Source organism: Sorex araneus, chromosome 4, assembly GCF_027595985.1.
Source record: "Sorex araneus isolate mSorAra2 chromosome 4, mSorAra2.pri, whole genome shotgun sequence".
NCBI classification, from domain to species: Eukaryota; Metazoa; Chordata; class Mammalia; order Eulipotyphla; family Soricidae; genus Sorex; species Sorex araneus.
In genome coordinates, this window is record NC_073305.1 from 46,572,348 (window position 1) to 46,584,500 (window position 12,153).

At 62.5% G+C, this 12,153-nt stretch overlaps 1 protein-coding gene across 3 annotated transcripts in view; it reads left to right on the forward strand.

Annotated features, from left to right (window-relative positions):
- SEMA3F (semaphorin 3F) overlaps nt 1-12,153 on the forward strand; it is a 29,081-nt gene that overhangs the window by 12,236 nt on the left and 4,692 nt on the right. For 2 of the 3 annotated variants that reach the window (XM_055135186.1, XM_004615230.2), the window contains exons 3-12: nt 6,969-7,129; nt 7,218-7,280; nt 7,361-7,480; nt 8,152-8,244; nt 9,363-9,456; nt 10,407-10,526; nt 10,954-11,093; nt 11,223-11,337; nt 11,457-11,526; nt 11,685-11,829. In XM_055135186.1, the coding sequence (XP_054991161.1) occupies nt 6,969-7,129; nt 7,218-7,280; nt 7,361-7,480; nt 8,152-8,244; nt 9,363-9,456; nt 10,407-10,526; nt 10,954-11,093; nt 11,223-11,337; nt 11,457-11,526; nt 11,685-11,829 (1,121 nt within the window). The remainder of the gene's footprint in view (nt 1-6,968; nt 7,130-7,217; nt 7,281-7,360; nt 7,481-8,151; nt 8,245-9,362; nt 9,457-10,406; nt 10,527-10,953; nt 11,094-11,222; nt 11,338-11,456; nt 11,527-11,684; nt 11,830-12,153) is intronic. The other variant, XM_055135187.1, reaches the window with a different exon arrangement.

The following is a 12,153-nucleotide window of genomic DNA, read 5'->3' on the forward strand; positions in this document are numbered from 1 at the left end:
AGCTCCTTGGTGATCTGGTTCATCCTGGGGGCACACACCTCAGTTTCCAGAGCAATGGCCAGGACCAGGGGGCCTCATGCTGGGGGAGCAGCCCCCCATGTCATGTGGATGGCACCCTGGGGGCCCTAACCCGTCTTGTCCCCACTCCTGGCTACTGAATCCTGACTCGGCCTTACCACATCCCCTAGGCTGCTGACCCAGAGCACACCTGTGTGCAGAGTGCCTCAGTTTCCCCACCAGAATATAGGAGGGAGCTATAAGATTCTACACCTCCCAAAATCTTTGGGTGGGTACGTGCGGGGCCTGCAGGGACTCTGGGGGTCTGAGGAGCATTGCAGAGGTGGGGGCTGGGCCCAGGGCAGGGGGAGGGTCCCGACACCCACCGGCCTGTCGGTCTCCTCCTGGCCTGTCTGTCTGGGTGATTTATCGGAGTAAATGAGCCGTGGAGAGTTTGTTGTCTTTTGCAGTCACAGGGAGGAGGAGGTGGTGGAGGAAGGAGTGAGGGGTTTCCGGGCCATGTCTGGAATGTGGGAGGAGGGGGCCCCCAGCCTGCGGAGCCAGAGGCCTTGGATGGCCATTTCACTCTCCCCACCTGAGAAACGGAGCTGGGCTGCCTGTGCCGCCGGCCAGTCCTCGCGCATTCCTGCTGAGCCGCCGCCTCCTGACCCGACTGCCCTTCCTCCCTCGTCCGGACAGGCTGGAGTCCGCCGAGGCCCGGCTGCTCAGTGCCCGAAGAGGCTGGGGGACCGGCTGGGCCCCTGAGCCTCCACCCCAGACCAAAAATGATCCTGCCCCATGGGTAGTGGAGGGAGCCCCCTTTCTGCAGGGGAAAAATGGTCAAAAGTCACTGGACATCACCAGGGTGCCTGTGTGTGTTTTGGGGGGAGCTGGGCAGTGACCTCCCTGCCTGGCTTTTGGCTTTTCCTGGGTCCAGGATGAACTGTGGCCCCAGCCTGTCCTCTCCTGGGCGGAGCAGGTGGGCACTGGGGCGGAACGGGCGTGGGAACAGATGCAGGGCCCGAGGGCCCCAGCCCCCAGCCCTCAACCCCCAACCCCCGAAATGGGAGGGAGGCCCACAGCCGAGCCCTGGCCCAGCTGGCGGCTCAGACCCTGCCCGGCCTGGTGTTTACTGAACAGCTGGGATGTTTACAGTAGCCCTTAAGAAGAGGCCCTTGTTTCAGAGGATTTCCCATCGTGAGGGTCCCCTGGGGACTCTCCTGACCTCACCACCTCCCTGTGCTCTCAGCGTAGGCATATTGGGGTGCGGCTGTCCTCTCCCTCATGGGCCCGGGCCAGCATCACCGCTCCTGCCCCTCCACCCTCCTCTGGCCCTGGGTCTCTGTTCCCTGGAGGAGCAGGCACCCTCAGGAAGTCGCTGCTCTCTGTGGTGAAATACGGTAACTGGGACCCCAGTTCAGACATTTAAATTAAATTCAATCAGAGCAGTTATTGAATATAAACACGCAGAGTCATTTACATGTTAATTATGTTGAATGGACTAGGAGGCCATAATTAGTTGCTAATTGGGTGAGAGCTGCTGTAATTGGTTTTGTTGGCAAGACCTGGCTCACCTGCCGAGGGGAGTCGGGGGATAGCTCCTGGGGAGGCTCTGGAGTCCCCCATCTAGAGGGCCTGACCCAGGGCTGTGATTGGAGGAGACAGATTGAGGGGTTCACAGCCAGAGGAACCTGGCCCCGACCTCCAGGGCTGAGGCAGCTTCAGCCCAAGGCTGAGGCAGCTTCAGCCCAAGGCTGAGCCCTGGGTCTGGCTTCCAGGGCTTCCCGCCAGCCTAGGAGAGCCAGGGGGAAAGGACTGGGAGAGTCGGGCGGATCGGCAGTGACTGCGCCCCTGCCCAACCCCAGGGAGGGTTGGTGGCAGCACAAGGTCGGCAGCATCCTGGCCTGTCTCTGCAGACCACGGCGAGGGATGTGGGTTTTGGCACTGAGGTGCATGTGAGGTTGGGTGCTGCAGGAGGAAAGGTGTCTGCAGAGGCCGGGGGCTACCCTGCCCCCAGCTCAGTCCAGTTGGGGCTTCAGGGCTGTGGCCAGGGCCTGCGGCCTTCCGGCTGGCCGCTCATTAAAAGAGGATTAGGCCAGGAGCCAGGGGGCCAGCCCAGTCCCCGGGCCTGCCTCTGGGGCCTCTTGCAGCTTTGGGGGAGAGAAGGGTCTGGAGCCACCCCTTCCCAAAGCACCTGGGAGTGCTGGAGGCTGCTGCTCCTGCTCTTGCCGCTGGCTGGTAGCCTTTTCCCTCAGTTTCCCTCTTAAAGGCAGGACCTTCATCTTCTTGGCAGATGAGTCTCTGACAAAGACCCTGGCCAGCAGCACATCCACTCTCCCCCAGCTTCATTTCTCTTCAGCTCAGGCATTAGGGCTGCACCAGCCTGCAGAGGTCAGGGATCGAGGGTCAGGGGGTCAGGGTTAGGCTATAGGAACCTGTCTGTCACAGTGCAGTACCAGCACAGAGAGGGGAGTGACACTGTCAGTCAGGGCCCACGGCTTTGTGGGGCTGTAACCAAGGGGGTGGGGTACCCACCTCTGCTCCATGACCCCCCCCCCCCCGTTAGCAGCAGCCTCTGCCTGTCTGCTCATAGACCTGCTGTCCCAGTGGTGGGCAGCTGGGGTCAGGCCCAGCCCCTTAGGGTCTGTGGGAGGACAGTCGCAGACACGCCTCCTTGGCGCTGTCTCCCAGCCCCTAAGGTGAAGCGTCCTCAGCTGCTCCTCAGGAAGGAGGAAGGGAGGCCCAGGGCTCTGGCTCAGCATACAGAAATGGTTCCTACCTCTGAATTGTTCTCTGGGCCATTCTGGGCCAGGACCGTGAGTGTCTGACGGCCTTGGGGATGCAGAACGCCGGGAACGCTGCGGAAATGAGGTGTCTGATGCCAGAAAAGGCTCTTCCTTCCCCCTGACGGGAAAAGCCTTCCCGGATGTCACTCCACCCGACCCGTGTGCCCAGCTGGGTGAGGGAATGGGGGTGGACAGGCCTTCCCAGGAGCCACCACCCCCACACACCACCCTCCCAGCCCAAGGTCAAACCCCAGCTTGATCTTGGCACCCATAGAGCCAGGGGTGTGTCCCCAACCCCCCTCAGTGGTGTCACAGGGACAGGAAGGAGGCACTCCTGTCAGAGCAGAGCCTAAGGAAGAGTAGGGCACAGTGGGGACAGAGGCACAAGGCCAGGCTGTCCCCGGGCCGCATGCAGCTGCCACTCGGTCCCTTGGTCCTGGTCCCTGCTCTCCGGTGAAAGCTTGGAGGAGCGGCTGGCCGCTCAGGCTCCCTGCTCTGCCCGGGTTTCTGGGAGGAATGGTGACCCCCGGTTCCACTGCCTTGGGGGGACAGGATCTGTCTCAGTCCATGCGGAGGCCTGTGTGGACACCGTCTTCTTGAGTGAGAGGACCCTCTGGTAAGGGTGGGGGCGTGATGAGGCCAGAGCCTTACTCCCCATTCACCCTGGGAGCAGGACTCCCCCACACACCTCAGTTTCCCTTTCTGGAGGCCAGGATTGAATGACAGGTTTGGGGTTGGGTTCTGCTCCTATGTGCTGGGAGGGGCTAGGGGAGGGTTGGGCTGAGACAGATAGGGAGCCCTCTACTGTCCCCTGCTCCCCATCCCAGCACGAGGGATTTGGGCAGTGGGCTTGTGACTGAGGCTGGACATCTCCAAGGTGGTTACATCTAGGTATTGCCTCCGTGGGGCCACCCCCATCCTCCTTTCCAGGCAGCCCCAGTCCCAGGGTCCTGTGGTCGCCCAAAATCCCTGATAGCAGAATAGGACCCCCAACCCCGGGACATTAAATAGGAGGCCCCAAGTGATGTTTATATAAAACAATGGGACTCAGGAGCCAGGGTGCCCTAACTGGTGTCTCACTGTCCTGTCAGAGCAGAGACTGTGTCCCCGGTCTCCCCCCACCACACATGCCTCCTAGGGCTTCCCCTCTCCCACCAGTTTCCACAGTGACTGAAACATCCCATCCTGTGACACGCCAGCCATTGACGCCATATCCCGTGGCCGCCGGGAGGGGTCCCAAGGGTCCTGAGTCATCTGCCCTGTCAAGGGAGGTGAGTCCCCTTCCGGCCCAGCGCCTCCCAGCTGGTGGCCCCGCCACCTGGACAGGCTCTCTGGCCTCCACCTCTCCCAGCTGAAGGCCATGGGCCCAGGTGGGACTTGCCCACCCCCTGTGGCCTGTTACTGCTCTCCTGTGATTGGGTTTCCATGGAGGCCCTGCTAGTAACTGAGTGAGAGATCCCCAGGGACAATTGGGACCCTCCAGCTTGGGTGCCTGGGGGCACCAGGGTGGCAGAGGGGCAGGTTGTCCGATCCAGCTGCTCTCTTGCTCTGCCTGGGCTCTCTCCCGCCTCTGGCTGGAGCTTTGCACTCGGGGGATCTTGGCTGGGGCCTCAGAAACAGGAGCTGTGAAGGGGCAGGACTCGGTCTACACTGGGGACCTGGGTTTGGGCAGATTCAAAGGCTGGCTCCTATGTAGGACCCCAAGAGACACACGGTGCCTTGGTCTGGGTCCCTCCCTCCTTTCTGGAGCTCCCCAGGTGCCCCCTAGCCTAGGCCAACAGGATGGGGAAGGGCACCACCAAGGCCATGCCCCCAGCCAGGGTATAAATAACCCCTGGCGGGCTGTGCCGGCCTGTGCCGGCCTGGGGGCGCTCTGCTGGCAGCCCCACTTCCTCTCTGGCCACTTCCTGACCCTGGCGGTGGGGGGTGTTTACTTTCCTGTTGTCACTGTGGCTGGGTGGCCAGGCGGGGGACTCCGAGTGGCTGAACAACAGGTGCAGGACAGGTGCCCGGGCTGCCCTGCCCAGGACTTCAGAGGCGCCGCTGGACAGGCGGGCGCGGCCACAGCCAGGCAGGGATCGGCCCTTTTGATCCCGTGGCGTCCCTGCGTCCCAGCGCCCGACAAGGTCATCACCTGTATTCTCTTGTCGCCACAGTCAGGCCGGGCAGGGCTGGGCCCTTGAGCAGGGGCTCTGGGTCAGCTGCGGGTGTCCCCCAGAGCTCCTGTCCTGGGCTGCTCCCTGGCACAGCCCCTCCAGCTGCACCCCAGCCCCCGGCACAACAGGGCCAGGTTAGCAGGGCCAGACAGCTGCCTGAGCACGGGTGACCTTGATGAATGGGCTGGGCCACCTGCTGGTCCCCCTGGGAGGCAGCAGGGGGCCTCGGGGCCCAGCTGTCCTCCTCTGCAGACCTTCCCCCACCTGTGAAATGGATTCCCCGCTGCCACCTGCACGCCCCATGGCAAACACATCTGCCATGGCTCGTGGACCGTGTGCCGCATGCATGGTTGCCGCCGGCTGCCCAACTTCCCGTGCTGGGGGATGTTCTGCACCCTCCCCTCAGGCCTCTCCTGCTACCACTCTAAAATAGCTAGGAGATGGGGCTCACGGGGACCCCTCAGCTCTCCCAGTCCCAGAAGAGGGGTCCCAGGTTTCCTGGCATCCTGGGTGTATCCTTGATATATCATTGGCTGAGCCCCTTCCCGCTCTGCTTCCCCAGGGAGAAGGATGCTAGCAGCCCCTGCACTGGGAGGGGGAGGATCCGGGGGCTCTGGCTCACCCCACAGAGAAGCGGGGCCTTCAAGATGATCCCCAGGCCCCAGCCGGGACACTGTAGCCCACAGGGGTGGATGGGCGAGGGGATCATCCCTGGGACTGAGTGAGCCTGTGTGTTCAGAGTGGTCTGAGGGAGGCCAGAGAAACAGACAGTACAGTGGGGAGGGCACTTGCCATGCACACAGGCGACCCAGTTTCAATCCCCTGAGCCCCACTAGGAGTGATCCTTGAGCACAGAGCCAGGAGTAAGCCCTGGGCACCACCAGGTATGCCCCAGAGAAAACAAAAAAAATGTGTTGCTGGGTGGCCGGGGCGAGAGTACCGTGGGTAGGGTGTTTGCCTTGCACTCGGCCGGCCCAGTTTCTATCCCCAGCATCCCATATGATAACCTGAGCCCCACTAGGAGTGATCCCTGAGCACAGAGCCAGGAGTATCCCCTGAGTGCCACTGGATGTGGCCCAAAGCAAAAGAAAACAAAGTACTCTGAGGTTGCTGGAGAGGATAGTACAGTGGTTAGGGCCCTTGCCTTGCAGGTGCTGACCCAGGTTCAGTCCCCCATCCCCACCCTACCCTGGCACCCCATATGGTCCCCTGAGCCCCTCAGGAGTGATGCCTGAGTTCAGAGCCTGGAGTAAGCACTGAGCTCAGCTGGTGTGCACCCCCCTGCTATCTCCAAAGTGGCCTGAGGTTCCAGCAGAACCAGAATCTGTGGGGTCTGAGGGGAGCGCTGTGGCCCCCAGAGTCCTGTCTGACCCGTGTTAGCCAGGTGGACATCCTGTTGCGTGCCAGCTTTGCTGTTTCACAGTGGGCAGGTGGGGTGAGCACAGGACAACTGGGCTCTGAACCAGCTTGTGCAGGCTACCCCCCCTGCCCCACCCCAGACACTGAGCCCCCACCTTCTCGCTCATTAACCCTTTAAAGGCCACACCCGAGGCGTGGGAGCATTAACCCCCATCAGAGCACAGACTCTTTGATGCCAGCCTGCACCCACACCCTTGTCATGGGGACCCAGAGTCTGGTTGGGCTGCTGATGAATCAGGCCTTTAGAGTGGTGGGTGTGGGCCCTTCCCTGGCATGCCCGCCTGCCCCACTTTCTCCCCTCAACTTGTTTTTTTGTTTGTTTTTGAGGCGCACTTGCTGGTTCTTAAGGTTTACTTATCTCTGTGCCCAGGGATCACTCCTGGCAGGGCTTGGGGGAACACACAGGATGTTGGGGATCAGACTCAGGCTTGCTGTGTGCAAGGCAAGCACTTGACCCGCTGTACTGTCTCTCCAGCCCCCTGCCCCCAATTTGTTGAGGCCAGAAGAGGGAGCTGGGGGTCTGGGACAAGTGTGCTGGGGTTCCCGCCCCGTTCCAGGGTTTGGCGGGCTGGTCTCCCGGGCCCTCATGCCTCCTGCTCTCTGCCCGCAGAGCTCAAGGCCACGGGCACTGCCCACTTCTTCAACTTCCTGCTCAACACAACTGACTACCGCATCCTGCTCAAGGACGAGGACCACGACCGCATGTATGTGGGCAGCAAGGACTATGTGCTGTCGCTGGACCTGCACGACATCAACCGGGAGCCCCTCATTGTAAGTGCCCCTCATTGTGGGTGATGGGGGCCAAGGGACAGGGACGCTGTCCAGCAGATGCCCCCCCTGACTCCCCCATCCCCGGCAGATCCACTGGGCAGCCTCCCCGCAGCGCATTGAGGAGTGTGTGCTCTCGGGCAAGGACGGCAACGTGAGTGGGGGGCCAGGGGGTGGGAGTGAGGGGCCCCAAGGGGCCCCGAGGCACCTCTGCAGCTTTCCCTCTGACCTCAGGGTGAGTGCGGGAACTTCGTCAGGCTTATTCAGCCCTGGAACCGAACACACCTGTATGTGTGTGGGACTGGCGCCTACAACCCCATGTGCACCTACGTGAACCGCGGCCGTCGCGCACAGGTGAGCCTGACCGTCCCCACTGGTGGCTGCAACCTCAGGGCCAGTGGGAGCGTGGACCTGAGCCCCAGCCCTGAGACCAGGGGTGAGTGATTCCTTGTACCTCAACTCTGTCCCCCCCAACACACAGGGCTGATAACTGCCTTTCGCACAGGCTCTTAGCACTGTGCCAGGCACATAGTGAGTGCTCGCTCCATACGTGGCAACAGTTCTCGTGGCCATGCCTGTGGACCGCGCCCCTGCAGCCCAACGAGAGGGCCTGGCAGGGCCTCAGCGTCAGGAGGTTGGAGATGCTGGGGCCAACGTGGGCTGCGTGGTCTGGGGAAAGAGCTGCCCCTTCCCCAGCTCTGCCCTGCCCCCGCCTGCTTCTGCCTGCTTCCATTTCCATGTGGGCATGTGTACGAGCTGGTATGGCCTTGGAGGGCATGCATGAGTGTGACTGGGCCTGTGGGGCACCTGAGTGTGCAGGCGTGTGGCAGACTGTAGCATGTGTGTGTGTGTGTGTGTGTGTGTGTGTGTGTGTGCGCGCGCGCGCACGCACCCTTCTCCGCTCAGGGGTCCCAGGTGCCTGCACCTGTGTTCCCAGCATGTGTGGTGTGAGTGACTGGCAGCCCGAGCCCGCTCCCCCAGCCCCGGCCACCCCTGGCTCTAACCCCTGTTCCTCATCTTCTCAGGCCACGCCCTGGACCCAGACGCAGGCGGTCAGAGGCCGCGGCAGCAGAGCCACGGATGGCGCCCTCCGCCCGACGCCCACAGCCCCGCGCCAGGTGGGCTCCTCCCTCCGGGCCTGAACTGAGCTCGCTCTGGAGCCGGCCTTCCCACCAGGAACGCCCCCAGGCCAGCCTCCCCAGGGTCTTCCCCTCTCTCCCCCCCTCCTCCCGTGCAGCGCCCTCGGTCTGGACACGCGTGAGCCGCAGTGTGACCACTGCAGGCAGGAAATCCTGAAGGTCCAGGTGGGGAAGACGGGAGCTATGGGCAGAGCTGTGCTCAGCCCTGGGGACACTTGCGTGGGCATGCCTGAGGACCTGACGTGGACGGGGCCACACATTGCACACTGTCACCCCACCCCTTCCCTAGCAGTCTGAGGGGGTATCCATGCCCCTGATTCCCAAGGGTCATGATATCAGGGTATCCTTCCGTGTGTGGGGTGGGGGGGCAAAGCCATCTGTCCACCCATCATGACCTAGAACTGGGCTGGGGGGCTGGGGCTGGGCTGGGGCGGGCCGGGTCAGGGGCTGCCAGTGGGTGAATGACTGAGCAAGTGGTCACTTGAGCTTGTGTGTCCGGCACAGAGTGGTGCAAGTCGGCCTGCCCAAGTGTGTGCGCGAGTGCGTGTGCATGTGCCGGCGTGAGAGCGGTGCGTGCCATGTGCTGTGTGTGGAGGTGTGACACATCATCCCTGCCGCCCGCTGCCCCTGCCTGCTGCTGCTCCCCCAGCACCCGCCTCTGTTCCTGCGCCCTCAGCAGCCAGCCTCTTGCCGCTTTGGGGGGGATCTGGGCTAAGACCCTGCAAATCCTAACTCCCATGCGTCAATGGGGACACAGTTGAAGGGCAGGGCAAAGGCCACGGCCTTTTAGTCTGGCCCAAGGATCACAACTAAGGCACCATGCTGGGGACAAGTAACCTCCTAACCAGCAGTGACAGAGGCCAGGCCAGCAGCCTCTGCCCTGGGCCAGCCGGTGGCAGAGTGTATCTGCCCGAGGGCCAGTCTTCCAAGCCTGCTGGTGTGGAGGGTCCCCAGAGCAGAGCCACTTGCCACGTGGCGTCAGGAAGGCCCTCCCCGGGGGCCCACTGCCTGGCTCTGACGGGGAGACCCAGGGTGTGCCCTCTGGGAGCCTCTGAGCCTGCATCCCTGACGGTGCTGCGGCTGCGTCTGCCCTGCAGGAGTACATCTTCTACCTGGAGCCAGAGAGACTCGAGTCTGGGAAGGGCAAGTGTCCGTACGACCCCAAGCTGGACACGGCCTCAGCTCTCATCAGTGAGTCCCCCCCTTCCACCACCAGAATGTGTCTAATGCCCATGAAGGGGGCGGGGGGTCAGTGGTATGTGCCCCGGGGGAAGACCCTAAACATGGTGTCAGTGACCGCCCCCAGGTCAGGGGTGCAGAGACAGAGTGCTCTGAGTCCCCTCTACAGCCCCTGTTTAGGGGCTATCCCAAGACCCACATAGCCATCCTGCCACAGGCCAGAGGCCTTCAGCCACAGGCTGCCTCATGATCCTACGCTAGGGTAACCCGTTGGGTGCCCATGGCATGTCCCAGTCATCTGCGAGGCTGGCAGAGCCCACACACAGGTGCCGGCTGCAGGGAATGTGGCAACTTGGCCAGCGTCTGGGAGAACTGGGGTCCTGAGACCCAGGATTTCAGGAGCAGCTACTGCCCCTCCCAAGGTTGGGGAAGTCTGTACCGTCCCTGGCCCCCATCCTCTGCCTCTTTCCTGGCTGCCCAGCGCAGCCCAGGCAGTCCAAACCAGGGCCTGCCCCGCGGGTGACTAAGGGCCACTCCCGGCAGCTGACAGTGAAGCTTTGAGGTTTTTTGTGAGCCAGGGGTGAAATGCAACTATTGATGAAAACGAAATCACACACACAAGGAAATGAATTACTTTCCAATGAAGGTGAAAACTCAGAATTCGCCACTTCCTGATGGTTCTGCTGTAGTTGACCGTGACCCGCCTTCTTTCAGTCACTCATGTCTTGTGAGTGTCGGGGTGTGGCGCCCCTCGGGGCTGTTGGCGGCTGTACTCCACAGCCCCTGCTTGTAGCTTGACATCAGCTGCAGTGGGAGGTCCTGCACTATAGGATCGGGCCTTGGTGCTCTCAGAGCCGGTGCTGCCCATTCCGGCCCTCCCAGAGCTGGGAGACACAGAACCCTATCGTGGAGGCCATCTGGGCTCTGCCCTGACCCCCTACTGAACCACTGACCCCCGGCAGATGAGGAGCTGTATGCTGGCGTGTACATCGACTTCATGGGCACTGATGCAGCCATCTTCCGCACGCTGGGGAAGCAGACAGCCATGCGCACTGACCAGTACAACTCTCGGTGGCTCAATGGTGAGCGCAGTCAAGGCCCCTGATGGGGACAGCATGTCTGGGGTGTAGCAGTGCAGGGGCTGGGAGAGGGCTCAAGGGGCTGGAGCCCTGGGTTTATTGCCGGTCCCCCAGCACCCCTGGGTGTTTCCTTGCTGGTTGGCATTGCTGGGGTTGCCCTAGTGATTGCATCACCATGAACTGTCCAGCCCGCACAGCCAAGCCACACATCACCAACAGGAGTGGCCCCCAGACCTGAACTCCACTGGGGAGGCCCAGAAAGAAGCATTTGGGGTGGGGCCTTCTCCCCTGGGACTGGCTGGCGGGGGGGGGGGGGGGGTGCTCTAGCCTGGGGGAATGTTGGCATCAGGATGTTCCTGCACCTCGTGGGGGCCGGCTGGGAGAGGGGCCTGGGAGAGGGTGTGCCCAGCTGCCCCCTGTCCTCCTGCAGACCCTTCCTTCATCCATGCCGAGCTCATCCCTGACAGTGCCGAGCGCAATGACGACAAACTCTACTTTTTCTTCCGGGAGCGCTCCGCTGAGGCGCCTCAGAGCCCCGCCGTGTACGCCCGCATTGGGCGAATCTGCCTGGTAGGTGCCGCTGCAGCTGCCTCCCGCCCCGCCACTCCCCTCCGGTCCTGTTTCTACTGGCTTGCTCCGGCAGGGCCCAGTGTGGTGTGCAGGGCCCGCTGCCCTGACTGCCCGCCGTCTGCCCCCCAGAACGACGATGGCGGCCACTGCTGCCTGGTCAACAAGTGGAGCACGTTCCTGAAGGCGCGGCTCGTGTGCTCAGTGCCCGGGGAGGACGGCATCGAGACCCATTTCGATGAACTCCGTGAGTGCCCGGCGGGCGGGCGGGCGGCATGGAGGCGGGGCCACTGTGGAGGACCCTGTGCCAGGGAGATATCCTGGCCCACCTGGGCTCTGGCCAGCATCTTCTCCCTCTGTCCCCAGAGGACGTGTTTGTCCAGCAGACGCAGGACGTGAGGAATCCAGTCATCTATGCGGTCTTCACCTCCTCAGGGTGAGGCTGGGGCCGGGTCGGGGTTGTGGGGGGGGCAGAAGGGCTCTTCCTGGCACCAGAGCCCAGTCCAGTGGCAAGCTGGGGGGCCGCTGGGGGAGGGGGCTGGCCTGGGTCTGCCTCCCCTGTCCCCTGCTGTAGCAGCTCTGTCCGGTTCGCAGCTCCGTGTTCCGAGGTTCCGCCGTATGTGTCTACTCCATGGCTGACATCCGCATGGTCTTCAATGGGCCTTTTGCCCACAAAGAGGGCCCCAACTACCAGTGGATGCCCTTTTCAGGGAAGATGCCCTACCCACGGCCTGGCACGGTGAGGACCCCCGCCCCAAGCCCTCCACGCCTGCTCCAGCTCAGGCCTCCATCATCCATCACGGAACACTCGGATGCAGGGAGCTGGGCCATGCTCATGCAAAAGCCCATCCTGTGTCCTCCATAATGTTGGAATCGTAGCGGTGGGGGGCCAGGACATGGCTCAGTGGGAGAGCACTGCACTGGCCTTGCAGGCGTGAAGGGGCATTCAGTTGCCAGCATCGCCCAGTAAGACCCCCAAACCAAAACCAGAAATGCAAATTTTAGAAAGAATAACAATGTGGGGGTCAGAGAAATGGTACAATGGGGAGGGCACTTGCCTGTA